The following is a 15,623-nucleotide window of genomic DNA, read 5'->3' on the forward strand; positions in this document are numbered from 1 at the left end:
AGCACGATGCTTCGGGGCGATTTTCAACAGAGAAGTTGAAAATCATCAAAAAAAAAAAAAAAAGCACAAAAATGCAGAAAACATCGCACGAAATAGATCACAAAAAGGACACCCATTTACAATATGAGAGCTAACACCAGAAAGCAGAGTGTTGCCTTGTGTTGACCTCAGCTGGGAATGTGCATGTTTGTCAGCTCCAATTTTTGGGCACTCTGCCCATGTCCATGCATGACCACGAAAGCGCTGTCTATATTGATTTTAGGGTCACAAATAAATTGTACAGAGTAGAAGTCAGGACTGCAGAATCCGCCAAAAATGAGGATCCGCTGTATTTGTTCTCATTTCTCTCATTCACCAGAGTGTGAATTCACCAAGAGCTGGCTAACCTCTGTCTTACTCACCATTTTATGTCTACATCTGGGAAACTGTGTGGCACACAGTAGGCTCTTAATAATGAATATGCCATGAATGAACAAATGAGTCAATTCAGTGAAAGTGCCTTGTTGGCAGTAATGACAGCCATTGTTTATGGAAAATGCGCCATGACCTGCCTTGTGCTAAGTGTTTTCTCTCCATTCTCAACATGAGGGAAACAGCAGATTGCTTTTGCACATGGGTCCTAGAGTCAGATTGCCTGGGATCGGCCTCTTCTTAATCATATAGCCCTGAGCAAGCCCCTTGGCCTTTCTGAGGCCCAGTTTTTCAAACATCAGATGGGGTCATTATGGTACTATCCTGTGGGCCATAATGAGGAGTCAAATGTGACAATGCACAGAAAGCATTGAGCACAGCACCTGGTGCAGGTGTACCTGCAGGAAACATGACCTTAATTGTTAATAATTCCCACAATAACTCTAGGAGGTTTATACCATCGTGCCCATTTTGCAGATGGGGAAACTGAGACCAGAAGTGATATCGTGAGCTCTTGAGGGGGCTCTGGGGACTCCAAGCCCATGCTGGTAACCACTCTGCTGTTTGATGAGAATACACGGGATCATTTTTACTAGTTATAGGGGAGCTTACTCTGCCTCCTCAGCTGCATTTAGCAAAGTGAGGAGGGCAGCTCAAGAGTCTTCTCTCACATTCCACATCAGCCTCTTTTTTCCATCCCCTGCCCGCTGCTGAGTTTAACCCTTTCAGAACCAGCCCTATTGGAGGGGAGGTGTTGGTTTGTTATCTTGGGTTTGACAGCTTAAAGGCGGAGATACTTCCTGCTTCAAAAGCAGGAGGGAGGAGGAGGAAGAGGAGGAGGAGGAGGGGGAGGTGGGGGGGGGGAGAAGAATCCGCATTCGGCGGCGCTGTGACACACGTCCTCGGGGTTTTCTCCAACCTTACATCAAGGGACCTCAAACTTAGCTGCTAGTTGCAATCTCCTGGGAAGCTTGTAAAGGACCAGATGCTCAGGCTGCAACCCAGACCGCTTACACTCGTCCCCGGGGTGGGGAGGGTGGCGGTGGGACGGGGGGCACCAGCGTTCTTTCATGCTCCCCAAGAGATCCCAACGTGCAGCCAAGTTTGAGGACGGTGCTCTGGATCGGATCCGCGCTCAGCTGCAAAGCTACCGTGGCTCCGGGCACCGGGAACTCTCTCCTTTGAGGACTCGCCGAGCGGGGCCTCGGGCGGGCTTTGCAGAGGCTCGGGCTGGGGCGACCCGCGGGCCGGCGAGCTGCGCTCCCGCCGGGTCCCTTCAGGCAAGGCACGTGCGGCCGCTCCGACGTGTCGGGTCCTCCCCGCCGCGCTGCCCGCCCCGGCCGCGGGGGCCCGGGGGAAACGCCCGAGGCTCGGGGGTCCTACCTTGGCCGCCGGCGCTGCGCTCCAGTCCCCGGAATCCTGGGGCTCAGGCCCGCCCGCCGCCGGCCCCGCTGCGGGCCCCCCCCTCCGCGCCCGAGAGGCGCCGCTGGAGCGCAGGCGCCACCCAGCGGCGCGCGGAGGCGGTGCGGGGCCGCGGGCGGGGGCGGGGCGGGAGCGCGGGCGGTGGGCGGGGCCGCGGGCGGGGGCGGGGCGGGGCGGGAGCGCGGACCACCTGCCCACGTGGGCGGCTGCCCCCGCGTCGCGCGCCCCGCCCCGGCCCCGCCGCCCCGCCCCCTCCCTGCCCCGGGGGCGCGGGGACCCCGACCCGCTGAACTTCCTCTCGGGGCCGCGAGGGCCCGCCAGGCCCGGGCTCCGCGCGGGGGAGCCGTCCTGGGATGTCCCCGGCTGCGCTCGGGATCCTCCTTTGCGGCCCCAGCTTCCAGTACAGCCCAGGTTGGCACAGCCTCCTTTTGAAATAATGTGGGAGCCCCGGACACGCCGGGGACCGGCCCTTCCCCTCCCACCGACTCTTTCCTCTTCTCCCTGCCCCAGCCCCCACCCCCTTGCCCTCCTGCCTGGTGCCCTCCAGGCTCTCGGGCTGACGGTGATTAGACTCCCAGTCTGCGGCAGAGCCTGTGCAGAGTTGGGAGACACAGGTCCCTTGGGACTTGGCAAACCGGGTCATCTTTCTCTGCCGGCTGCAATGACTTTTTTTTTGGGGGGGGGGGGGTTGGGGCTTTCTTGGTACCTCTCCTGACTCCCTGACACTCAATGCCCGTAGCCACCCCTTAGTCACTGGGGAGCTGGGAAGGGAGAGTAGATCTGCCCTAGGCTGGGGACCTGTTAGCTGATAATTAAGCAATGTCCAGAGGAGTCCCACTATCAGGCTTTTTGAGAGCAATGGGGACCCTAAGCCACCTCCCTTTCCTGAGGCTTCTGGTATTTATTATTATTATTATTATTATTATTATTATTAATTTTAAAGATTTTCTCTATTTATTCATGAGAGACACAGAGAGAGAGGCAGACACATAGTTAGAGGGAGAAGCAGACTCCCCACAGGGAGCCGGATGTGGACCTCTATCCCAGGACCCTGGGATCATGTCCTGAGCTGAAGGCAGATGCTGAGCCACCCAAGTGTCCTTGGTATTTATTATTTTTTTATGAAGACATGCCAAAACAGGGTTACAAAGATGGTGGACTATTTAAAGGGTTTACATTTCACTTCTTTCTTCCCTCTGCAAATGTTAACTGAGCACCTACTATGCCCCAGACACTTTCCTAAAAACAAGGGATATGACAAAGGGCAAAACACCCCCAATATCTCTGCCCTCACTGAATTCAGATTTAATGTAACAAATTAACACTTTTAGCATCCACAAAAATGCGGTGCGATGGAATTGAGCTCCTCACAGGATCAGTACAGGATTTACAATGCAAAAAAATGAATGTGTAGGGTACTGAAGGCCGAGTGGCCTGGTGATGGACACAGGTTTTGCAAGGCGGTATGTGAAATGCCTTCTTATCCTGGCCATTTATCTGTGCGATGACATCTGGGGATAATATCACCAGTGGAAAGATGAGAGACACTTTGTGAAAGTGAGGTCTATGCCAACCCCCAACCTGTGTGAGTGCCGGCCTCATATTTGGCCTCTTGGTACTGGTAGGCTCTGGCCCCAGTGACCATCGAAGGCAGAGGAAGAGGAGGGGGACGTATCACCCGTGGGCACTGCCTGGAAGGGCAAGGGGCAGTGTATGTGTTTGGTGTGTGTGTGTGTGTGTGTGTGTGTGTGTGTGTGTGTGTGTGACTGATATGGCCTGGTCCCCAGCTTATACACGGCCGGCTGGTGTTCTCTGGTGAAGGTGAATCGGTCAGAGAAGTGCTGACAAGGACATTTCCCATTCTCTCACTTTAAAGTGTCTCTGAGTCATTTCCAGATCATTCTTGCCCCAGTCCTTGCAAGAGCTCCCTCCCCCTCACCCCACTGTGCCCCAGAGCATGCCTGGGCAAAGTCCTAGAATTCTGACGTCAGGCATCACCTGATGGGGTTAAAGGTTTTCCTAAGGACTTTCCCTCTGAGTTCTCCTGCCGTTTTACTCATTCCACTCGGCACTGTGTTTCAGAAACTGCAATTATCAACAGGTCCGTTTTCTTGGTGGGCTCTTCATGGTGGGGGGGGGGGGTCTCCGTGAGGGACAGCACAGTGTTTGGATAGGTAGAAGTCATGTGTATAATAATCACAAGTATTATTGTTGACAATGGCTTAGGTGCTAAGAATTTCCGATCAACTATTGATTTGAAACTTCACAATAATCCTGTGAAGTAGGCACTACTACGTTTCCCATTTTATAGATGAAGAAACTGAGACTCATGATGTAATTTGCCCTTGGGGGAAGAGTAAGCCAATGGTGTGGTCAGGACTTCAGTTTGGATTGCCCAACTGCAGAATATGTGCCTGTGAGCACCTCACCACCATTTGTGGAGCACCTACTATGTACCAGACACTATGTTTTAGATATGGGGCAGAATAGACAACACATTCTTGTTTTTATCCCTCTTGTTCTTTTGTTCTGTCCATGTTTTCCTTCAGATAGAATTTTGTTTTATTTTATTTTTCTTAACAATTTCATAGTTATGTTATGAGATACAACCCATTTTCAGTAGGAAAGGGCATATTTATCTTCCAGAGTGATGTTCCTTTAAAGAGGGTGAGAATCTGGGCACCTGGGTGGCTCAGTGGTTGAGCTTCTGCCTTTGGCTCAGTGCATGATTCCGGAGTCCTGGGATCGAGTCCTACATCAGACTCCATGCAAGGAGCCTGCTTCTCCCTCTGCCTATGCATCTGCCTCTGTGTCTCTCACGAATAAATAAAAATTTAAAGAGGGTGAGAATCCAAAAGGAAAGGACCCACACATGGGGGCAGCAGGGGCATGGACAGGGTGGCACCAAGACCCTGGCACAGGAAGGGTAGAGAGGAAAGAGGCAGGAATACTAAAGAGACCAGGGACATGTGGTCTTGGCAGGCTGGTCATGTGGACTGAAAGACAGTTTGACTTTGGGGGTCACAATGTGTCTATGATTGGCAGGAGTAAGCCTGGTTACTTTCTGGTCATGAATTGTACCTGCAAACCCTGCCAGGTGTTATGAGGTACAATGGCAGAAAATATATATACTGTCTCATTGATTTCCCAAAGTCCAGGAAACTAAGAGTCAGAGATGTTAAACAACTAGCTGAAGTCCGCACAGCAGGAGCACGTTAGTAGAGTTAGCATTCAATCCCAGGTTCCTTTCAGGCTGAAACCCGGGCTTCTAACAGTTGGCTGCCTTTCCATAGGTAAATGTGAATTAAACTGAACTCCTGGGGAGGGATTTGCATTTCTTCCTTTTGTCCACGATGTCCTTTCCCTCCTCTACCAGCTAATATTCTGTTTATCCTTCTAGGTCTAGCTCAAAGAAGCCCTCCCTTACTCCCTCTTTCCAGTGTAGCCTTTTCCTTGCATAGTTTAATTCCCTGTGAAGATATTGCCTCCCCTGACAGATTCAATGCCCTATAGAGCAGGATCCACATGGGTTGTGCTGGGTTGTATGTTTGCCTTTCCACATCCAGTCTCCATTGTTCTCCACCTTGTTGTTAGTTCTGGGAGGGTGACCTAGTTCTACAAGACTACAAGAAGGCTTCTATGCCCACTGGCTTCAAGGCGAGCTTGGTCAGTGAGAGCCCTGACAGAGACCAGAGGGAGGACAAAGAGTGGCTTGGGGGTGCTTGGGGGTGCACCCTGCAGCTCTCTTTCTGTGGGGTGCCTTAGGCTGGCCACTCTCCTGATCTATAGTCACAGCTGTAAGGTGACACTCTGTATTCAGCTCTCTCTGCCTCTGGTTCTACAAACTGTGCAACACCCAAAATGGAACTTTGTAACATAGAGCTCAATAAACAGCTGTTGAGATAAATTAGGGGCAGGTGTATTTGTTTGTTTGCTTGAGTGAGTGAGTTGAGTGAGAAGCAGGAGAAAAGGATTTAAATGATCTTGAGAACTAGGGCCAGATGGCAAATAAGCCCCAAGATTCCTGGCAGAGTGTTTTTATTTATTTTTTTGTTTGAATGATCTTTAAATTTTTTTTTTGAAATCTTCCTCACTTAGCGTTCGGTAAATTTGACTCCTTAAAATTTTGCCGTATGAATGTATGAATTTTAATCCATGTACAGATTTGTGTAACTCCCACCACAACTAGAATACAGAACGGCTCCAGGGAACCTGGGGTAGTTCAGTCAGTTGGGCATCCAACTCTGGATCTCAGCTCAGGTCTTGATCTCAGGGTCATGAGTTCAAACCTCACGTTGGGCTCCATGCTGGGTATGGAGCCTACTTAAAAATAACAATAATAAAAGAAAGGAAAAAAAGAATACAGAATAGTTTTACCACCCTCAAAACTCCCCCAAACCATCCCTACATCTTTGTCTTTTTCAAAATGCGGTATAAAGGAATCAAACAGTAGGGAACCTTTTGAGACTTGCTTCTCTCACTCAACATAATATCTTTGCCGTTTACTGGAACTCTTACATGCAGCAATAGTTCATTCCTGTTTATTATTGAGTAGTACTCCAGTGTACGAATGTACCAGTTTATTTATCCATTCACATTATCATTGGGTTGTTTCTAGTTTTTGATTACTAATAGAACTGGTCTCACTATCCAGGTATAAGATATTGTGTGAACACAGGTCTTCATTTCCCTTAGATACTGTTATGGACTGAATGCGTATCCCATACCCCTCCATTCATATAGTGAAGCCCCAACCCTCAATGCAACTGCCTTGGAGATAGTGCTTTTATGGAAGTCATTAGGGTGAAATGAGGTCCTAAGGGTGGAGCCCAAATCTTGATGAACTAGTGTTCTTATAAAAAGAGAAAGGGACTCCAGGGCTTTCTTTGTGAACACAGAGGAGAGGCCATACACATGAGGATACATCAGGAGGGTGGCCATCTGAAAGCCGGGAAGACTCCTCACACCAGAAGCCACATTTGCCAACACCTTGATCATGGACTGAGCCTCTGCAGCTGTGAGAAGATGTCTATTGTTTAAACCACCCAGTTTGTGGTCTTCTGTTGTGGCAGCTTGAGCAGATTAATACAACGAAATAGTCTATGCTAAGTGTATGTTTAATTTTGCAAGAAACTGCCAAGCTGATTTCTCGAGTGGCTGTACCATTTTGCATTCTTCCAGCCTCATATGAGAGTTCCAGTCACTCTGCAACCTTGTCAACATATGGTACTGTTGGGAGTTTTTATTGGTGTTGATTTTTTTTTTTATGTGCTATGTTTTGTAGGTTGTAAAAGCTAAGGAAGCAATTTGAAGCTGGAAATATTTTGGAAGTACCCTACTGAGGTCTCATCCATCTTTGGAGTCATCCATACCCCATTTCTCTGTTCTTATCTTTCTTTTAGCCTCGTTCTATCCCTAGGGTGATCCCTCCTCCCCTAGGCAGAACCAGTTAGTGATTGGCACATTACAGTCCTCATTAGAGGTGAACCCATTTCTGAGAATGTTGAGGAAGAGGGTAAGTATGTGCAGGGCTGGCCTCAGGAGCCCCGTGCATCATTTAAATTTCTGCTGTCATCATCTTGAAATGTTTAACACTTTTTTAAAAAATATTTTATTTATTTATTTATTTAAGAGAGAGAGGAGCGGGGAGAGAGTACAAGTAGCGGGGAGGAGGAGGGACAGAGGGAGAAGCAGTTTCCCCGCTGGGCAAAGAACCCAACACCTGGGACCCTGGGATCATGATCTGAGCTGGAGGCAGATGCTCAACTGACTGAGCCACCCAGGTACACCTTAATAATTTTTGAACAAGGGATCCACATTTTAACTTTGCACTGAGCCTCCACAAATTATGTAACCTGTCCAGGGTGTAGGAGGTCACAGGCAGGGCAAGGCTTCTCACTAAGTTATTTAGCAAAAAGCCCTCATGTGGTCCTGCTGACCACAGCTCTAGACAAACCCAAGTGCAACCTGAGGGTTATACCTGGCTCCTGGGCGCTCTTGGAGCCTGTCTTTTGTGCTGAGCTGGGTTAAGCATGATTAATTTGGAGGCTTCACAAGAGGATTGTTGCTCTAGGATCCCAGTATCTAAATGAGGATTTGCCTTAATTAGGGCCTCTTACTTGGAAGGCAAATGGAAGCTCCATCTTCCATCCTGACACCCCCAAAGTACTTTTGTACTTTGGCTTTTACATGGAGAGATAAATCAGCAACACCATAATGTCTTCTAATTGTCTCTCTGCCAGCCCAGTTGGCAAGAAGCTCATTCAAAGAAAGGTGATTTATGGGCAGTTTTACCACATTTAAGCAGATCACTGAATGCCCAGGTCCAAGAGGATGAATGGTATTAGCCAGAGGCACTGGGGGGCAAAGGGTGGGAGGGAGCAGGGAGTGGGGTCATCACAGGCTTTGGAGGCAGCATCCTGAACTGGCTGCTAAGCAGGTGCATGACCTTAAGGCAACTGACCTAACCACTCTGGACTTAATTATTTCAACTCTAAAGTGGAATTAATAATACTTCCCCACAGGAAAATTGGATCATAAGGAGTCCACAAGAAGACTCTGTAATGTGTCTGAGGCTCTCATGCATCCGCCCTCCGTAAGTGCACCGGGACTGATGTCACTTTTGAGTGCTCTGCACATACCTGGGAAAGAATAAATTTTGTACTTCTCTGAAAAGCCACTTCACAGACCTGCTTGATCCTCTTTCCAGCTTCCTAGGAGCTGGGTCAGGATTATCAGGCTCCTTTTGTTTTATTGTATCCAAGATTTGATTATTTATTTGAGAGAGACAGCATGGTGGAAGGGGCAGAGGGAGAGGGAGAGAGGATTCTCAAGTGGACTACCCACTGAGCAGGGAGCCCAACATGGGGCTCCATCCTGGGACCCTGAGATCATGATCTGAGCCAAAATCAAGAGTCAGATGCTTAACCAACTGAGCCCCACAGTCCCATCATGGCCTGTGTCTCCTCATATCAAAAGGTACCACTAATCGGGCTCCTTTTAGATTTAGGAAAAGCAAAGATATGTGGTCAGAAAATAAACCAAGAGTACTATAGAGTGCTGGAGTGGCTAACTTCAGTTCCATACCTTTCTATACTGTGTGGGCTTCACTCAAGAGGCATTTACATTTGAGATCATTCACTCACAACTCCAAAAACCTTTACCTGTGTGTCCTAGATTAAAAGAGCAATGACAAGCTTACCAAACGGATGACCTCTAGGACAGTGTGTGAAGATGGTCTGATGGGCTCTTTCAAATAGATATAATTAGCATAGTGATGGAGGGACTGGAATCCCAGATGACCTGGATTCAAATCCCGTTCTGGCTGTTAGTGACTGTCTTCCATAAATTACTCACCATCTCTGTGTCTCAGTGGCACCATCTGCTAAATGATGTTTAAATAACATAATCGGCCTCAGAGAGTTGTTGTAGGGACTAAAGAAGATAATGAATGTAAACTTTGCTTGGCACAGAGTAGCACGCTATACTTGCTAGTTCTTTTCATTACATGTTTGGGTATCCCCTGGAGTCCACGGTCTTAGGACTCTCTATTCTTCAACTATGGGTGGAGTGAGCATTCTAAGGTAGGGGATGGTCTCCAAGTGGGAGGTCTGTGAGTTCTGGAACTGAATGTGACTCTGGGACAGGGAATGAGGCCATAGCTAGTTGCATAGTAACTTTGTGTATGGAGAGACAGGCTACTGTTTACAGGTAACTAGGTGAGGAGTTATAATCTGTAAAGAAGTTAAAGGTTAAATGAAGGGAATTCTGGTGAGATGAATGGGACCTGGTGCACTGAACCAGCTGCTGGGTTGTCAGGAAGGACAGCCTTCGGGACCCTGCCCCCCTCATGGATGAGGGTCAGCGTTTTATTATGCAGATTAGACTTGGCGTCTCCCTGTGACCATAGAAACCCAACCAGTTCTCTTTCAACAGTGCTCTGAGGAAGGGTTATTTAAATCTGGCACTGTAAGAGTAGCTGCAGCACAGACCCTCCTCAGAACAGCCCAGAACTCTGGGCCCTCTGCTCCCAAAGTGAGATGGGATGCCACACAAGCAAGAGCACCAAGGTGGTGGGGGAATCCCACAAACCTGGAGAACAGCCCGAGGGAGAAGAGCCAAATCTGGAGGCTGGCGCTGAGGCAGCAGATGGCAAGGACATCTCATCGAAGGATGGGGGCCCTGCACTCAAGAGCTGAGGTGTTTTCCTCTCGAGTCGGTCCGGACCCTCTCTTCATTCTTGGAACTGTCTTTGGCCTATGAAACCTGAGACAAACCCAGTCCTGAGAAGCTCCGAATACAAGGAGGAGAGAGAAATCTCTGCCTTCAGCAGGTTCCCTCCTCAGGCTTTGCTCTTTGGAGCTATGAGGAATCCTATTCTCCCTGGCTCTCTATGGAGAGGACAAAAGAAGTCTTCATGTGTCGTGGGACTTGTCCACAGCTTCTGCAGACGGGCAAGCCAGAATGTTCTGTAGCCATGTGCTACTGAGCTGTGACTGTCCGGGGACCCCCAGCTGCCTCACCTTCCGAACTCTCCTAAATGTCCACGGGGCTGTGTGGGGGGTCGGTTTGCTCTCTTTCTCTCCTTTCTCTTCAAGAGCTGGCCCAAGAGCCAACATCCCCAGCAGGGTCGTTTTTGTTTGGCTGGCTCCACACGGTTGGTGATGAATAATTTAATATTTAACTGGGAGAATTGTCTGTGAATTATGGGAACAATCAGGATCGGGCTGTGAAGAGAGTGAATAGGAGGCAGCAGGCCTGGTCATCCTGGAAGTGGAGCCTGGAGCACTGGTGTGAAGGACGAGGGCGCATGTTCCTGGTTTTTAAGCCCCCAGACAAATGCCCCTCTGCTGACACCCCTGTGTCTCCTCATATCAAAAGTCTGTCAATTTGGACTCTATAGCATCTGAGCTATCTGAATCCAGCCCTCAGAAATATTTCGCTGTTTACTAACATGCCTGTCAGCCTTTCTTCCTCACCCGCTCCCCCACCACCAATCCTGCGTGTGTTTTGTTTTTAATTCGAAAGCGTTTTAATTGGAAATCAAATGGACATGTTTGCAAATAAATGATGACAGACACATGTGAAAGACAGGCCTGCGGATGTGAGAAGAGAGGGCCAGCCAGAAGGGGTGGGTGTAACTCTGTGGAACAGAAGTGAGAAAAGAAGCTCTAGAGTCTTCTCTTTGTGCCAGGCACCACGCTGACGAGTTTACAGGGGTGCTTTATGGTAACCGGCACGGCCGCTCCCATTTTATAGATGAGGCAACTGAGGCACCAAGAGGTTAAGTCGCTTGCCTGAGCTTGGCCATCTAGGACAGGGCAGAGCCCAGAGCCGAGGCCCCGCAGCGTGGCTCCCGAATTTATGCTGTTCATCACTGCCGAGTCCTGTTGGAAGTGGAGGTCTACCCTGTGAATACATGGAGATGCAAGTCCCATCACGGCCTGCACCTAGCAGGGGCCACTTCTCTTTCCTCATTTGGGTGTACCCACCTATGAAGAAGTAGGCAACTGGTCCTCTAGGTGTCGGTGCACTGCACATTTTGGGTGCCTTGAGGGACTGATGGAGAGGAGGAGATGGATGGAAGGGTGAGGAGGGATCGAGGGGGACAGAGAGAGAGAGAGAGGGAACAAGTGTGAGCCCGAGCTATTGCAAATGACCCTTCTTTTTAGCCATAGAAACCTCAGAAACTGAACGAGATTCTTTGGGGATGACAAGGCAACCAGGCTAAAGAGAAGGAAGGAAGAGAAGCAAAGACATTCAGCCTGAAAATGCACTTCAGCCTGAAAACGGTTCCTTTTGCCTCAGCAGAGCCTGACATTTTCCAAAGACAGTGTAGGAGAGACGGGGCCTCGTCAGCTGGCCCAAGGCCCTGCTCTGTCCCAGGGGTTGGTAAACTTTCAGTGTGCCAGGAAACAGGCCTGGGCTTGCAGCTGGGGATCAGGAAGTTTGGGGCCTCTTTCTACAGCTTACTGGGGATAGGCCAGACTCGGGTAACTGCTTTCAAATTTTTTAAAAAGACAATTCTGTTTTTCTCCCTCCTAATGGAAATTCATCCTGCAAAACAGGGTTTGCCTGGGAAGAAGCTGCTTACAATGCACCCTCAGGACTCCTGGAGAATGTTCTCAGCTGCTGGTGATGCTTTGAGGCTGGGTGGTGCTCATCTCACCTGCTACTGAGAGGCGGGACTCAGATTCTGCTTATCAAATCAAATGAAGGAAGGAGGCTCCAGGGCCTTAAACATTCAGACAGTAGGGTGGTTTGTTCTGTTTCCTTCAGGGATGGTGCAAAAATGCTCATTTGAGTAAATTCAAGATCTCCGAGGGCTTTTAAAAATAAGATTCTTTTATCCACTATCAGCTGTGACAGGCATCTGCATTTTGCCAGGAAGTTCATCTGATAATGGGAAAAAGTACCCAGTTTCTTTTTGAAGATATTCCATTTATTCCATGGGGACCTGGTACCACTTATCTGTCTCCCTCTGAGGCTCAAATGCCTGGTGAAGTGGTCAGAATTATGTCCACTTAAACATAACTTGAACCTTTTAAAAAACAGGTCTGCACAGACTCCGCCCATCACTTGAAAGCCATTGCTCTGGCCCATTTCCCAAACTACTAGAAGAGGAGGGCTTTGTTTACTAATCAACTTACCTATCTACATATTCTTCCACTTGTCCTTCCCTTTATCCATCCATCCATCCATCCATCCATCCCACTTCACTCACTCACTCACTCACTCACTCTATTCAGCTCTTTCTTGGATTTTTCATTTATATGAGGCAATACATTTCCCCATTCAAACAAATACTTAGTTGAATTTCTACTTTTCTCTGTTATTCATTCATTTCTTTCTTTATTCATTCATTAATTCAGCAGTTACTGGGTAGCTACCCTATGTCAAACTTCTTAGCACTAATAAAAAGTTGATGTGCATCTTTCTAGGAGCATAGCCTGGAACAGGGTGGTCCAGAGAAATCCTTCCAGCCCAGGTGAGGCCTGAGTTGAGGCTTCACAAGTAAGGAGGAATTAGCTAGAGAAAGAAGATGAGTGTTTCAAGAGAAGGGGAATGTATGACCCAAGATAGGAAGCTGCGTGGGGCATGATGTGTAGTGTTGTAGGAGCCTGAAGGGCATGCCACATAATAACAGGGAGGAGAAGCATGACAAGTAAAAGGATCAGGTCTTGCAGGGCCTTGTATTTTATATCAAGAGGCTGAGAGATCATCCCAATGCTGATGAAGAGTCCACCGAAGAAGAATAGTGCTAGAACATTGACTGCTTTTGACTGCTTGGATCCTACCTTCTGGTAACAAAGCCCATCTTCTCCCCTTGGAGGACACTTTTCTTTCCACTCACAGTTTATATGATCCCATTCTCAGGCTCCAGGCTAAGTGCTGCTTGTACCTGGTTTGTTCAAGGAAGATCATCCGGCCCAAACCAGTCCAGACTTTTGTTGAAGCAATTAGTGAAGAAGTGTCCATTTTCTTTTGGAGTTAGTAAAATTGTAGGATTTAAGTCTGGAATCTCTTAGTGGCATTCCCTACTAGGGAAGGCCTTGAGAATGAAACCATAGAAGAGATTGGGATTGAGAGAAGTGGAGACCTATTCCTGATGAACTTGTTTGGACAACTGGATCCAGCCATGCTAGAAGCTAATACTATCCCTGGATGATTAACACAAGCCAATATATTCTCACTTTTTTTTTTCTTACTGAGAGTGGTTTGAATTGGGTTTCTATCATTTTCAAAGAGTTCTGGGTATATCACATCAACTCAGATGTGTATTTTAGGTGGAGTAACTTGGTAGCTGTTAGAAAGAGGTGAGAGGGATAAGGCTGGAGGCAAGAATACAAATTAGAAGACAAATGCCCAAAATAATAAAGACATATTAGATAGCTGTTAGTATTTATTGCAATGTTGCAACCAGCCACAAAATCTCAGTGGCACACAGCATAAACTTTCTCTTCTTTTGATTACATGTCTGTGGGTTACTGTGGCTCAGGTGATCAGCCTACATGAGGAGTGTTCACATGACAAGTAGCAGGAGCACATGAGACTGAGTCTAAGGAAGTATCCTTTTGCATGGAGGGTGGAGGAGTGAATGTTTGCTAAACAATATTCTGACACAAATGGGATAGAGTGAAGAGGACAGATTCAAGAAATAGTTAAGAGGTAAAATCAACCAGTTTTGGTGATTGATTTTTCATTGGGGTTAAGGAGAGAGAGGAGTCAAGGTTTCTACTCAGGTGGCGGGCTGATGATGGTGCCACAATATGAGAAAGGGACTCTGGGCAGAGGGATAGGTCTAGAGGGAGGGTGAGGAGTTGAGTGTTGGAACGGTTGAGTTTGATATGCTCATACAATGAAAATAATAACTTGATGACTGATTTAATTTAACTTAACATGGTGATCATTTCATGATATACACGCATATCAAATCATTATGTTGTACACCTGAAACTAATAGAATGTTACATGTCAAGTATACCTCAATTAAAAAAACAGCAAACATTTATGTCACTCATACTATGTCTGGGAATTGTTCCAAATGCTTTATTTGTAGGTCTCTTCTAATCCTCACAACCACCCTATTTTCACTTTACAGATTAAAGCCCAGGGAATTAAATAATTTACCCAGGTCTTTTAGCTCTCAAGGACAAAGCTAAAAACTGGCAGGTTGGCTAGCAGATAAGAATTTATTTGGGAGTTGTGGGAACCCTCTTGGACCTCCAGAGTTGGTATAAGATTGTTTAAAAGTGAAAACATTTGAGAGGCACCTGGGTGACTCAGTCTGTTAAGTGTATGACTCTTTCAGCTCAGGTCAAGATCTCAGGGGTGGTGAGATCAAGCCCTGTGTAAGGCTCCAAGCTCATCAAAGAGTCTGCTTGAAAATCGTCTCCTCTGCTCCTCTCCCCACTCTTTCTCTCAAATAAATAAATCTTAAATTTTTTAAAGTAAAAATGTTTGAACACATTTGATGCAGAGAGAAATCTTTTTTATTTTTTATTTTTTAAGTAATCTGTACACTCAATGTGGAGCTCAAACCCATGACCCCAAGATCAAGAGTCACATGCTTCACTGACTAAGCTCTACTACTAAGTTCTTATTTGAACTTCCATTATCACCTAAAGCATAGCCTTCTGAAAATACAGCTGCTATTAACTCCTCTCCTAGGGGGTTTCCTAAAAATTCATTTGCCAAGAAGGTAGATTTCCCATTCCCACTGGCATCAAAGAACCCAATAGACACTTCCATATTCTCCCACTGAAGACCTAAAAAGACCTTTTTAAAAAAATGGTATACAGGGGATCCCTGGGTGGCTCAGTGGTTGAGCGCCTGCCTTCAGCCCAGGACGTGATCCTGGGGTCCTAGTATCGAGTCCCACATCAGGCTCCCTGCATGGAGCCTGCTTCTCCCTCTGCCCGTGTCTCTGCCTCTCTCTCTCTCTCTCTCTCTCTCTCTCTCTCTCTCTGTGTGTGTCTCATGAATAAATAAATAAAATCTTTAAAAAAATTGGTATACATACACCTTTCTTTTGGGTAGCTCCATGAGTTTTCCATTACTGGCAGCTCTCCTGCATTGCACATGTGAAGATAAATCTTGTGTTTTCTTCTGTTAATCTGTATTTTTTCACTTAAATTTTCAGGCCCCCAACACTGGATCCAAGTTGGGAGAGGTAAAGTTTTCCTCCCAACAAAGTCATCAGAATACTTTCAGTTAAAGCCTGAGGGGAGTAGATTAGCACCCTCTCCTCTCACTCATATACCCTGAGGGGAAGAGCTATCCACAGCAGA

General features: G+C 47.4%; 2 protein-coding genes across 2 annotated transcripts in view; one reads left to right on the forward strand and one right to left on the reverse strand.

Annotated features, from left to right (window-relative positions):
• CHD9 (chromodomain helicase DNA binding protein 9) overlaps positions 1-1,877 on the reverse strand; it is a 221,161-nt gene extending 219,284 nt beyond the window's left edge. Inside the window, exon 1 of the mRNA XM_072827068.1 lies at positions 1,795-1,877. The gene's annotated coding sequence lies outside the window, so the exon portion shown is untranslated. The remainder of the gene's footprint in view (positions 1-1,794) is intronic.
• Positions 1,878-9,734: 7,857 nt separating this feature from the next.
• On the forward strand, positions 9,735-10,220 carry CHD9NB (CHD9 neighbor). The gene has a single exon (XM_072827078.1). The coding sequence runs from the start codon at positions 9,873-9,875 to the stop codon at positions 10,029-10,031; it is 159 nt and encodes a 52-aa protein (XP_072683179.1). The 5' UTR covers positions 9,735-9,872; the 3' UTR covers positions 10,032-10,220.
• Positions 10,221-15,623: the final 5,403 nt, after the last annotated feature.

The sequence above is a fragment of the Canis lupus genome, chromosome 5 (genome assembly GCF_048164855.1).
Source record: "Canis lupus baileyi chromosome 5, mCanLup2.hap1, whole genome shotgun sequence".
NCBI lineage: Eukaryota > Metazoa > Chordata > Mammalia > Carnivora > Canidae > Canis > Canis lupus.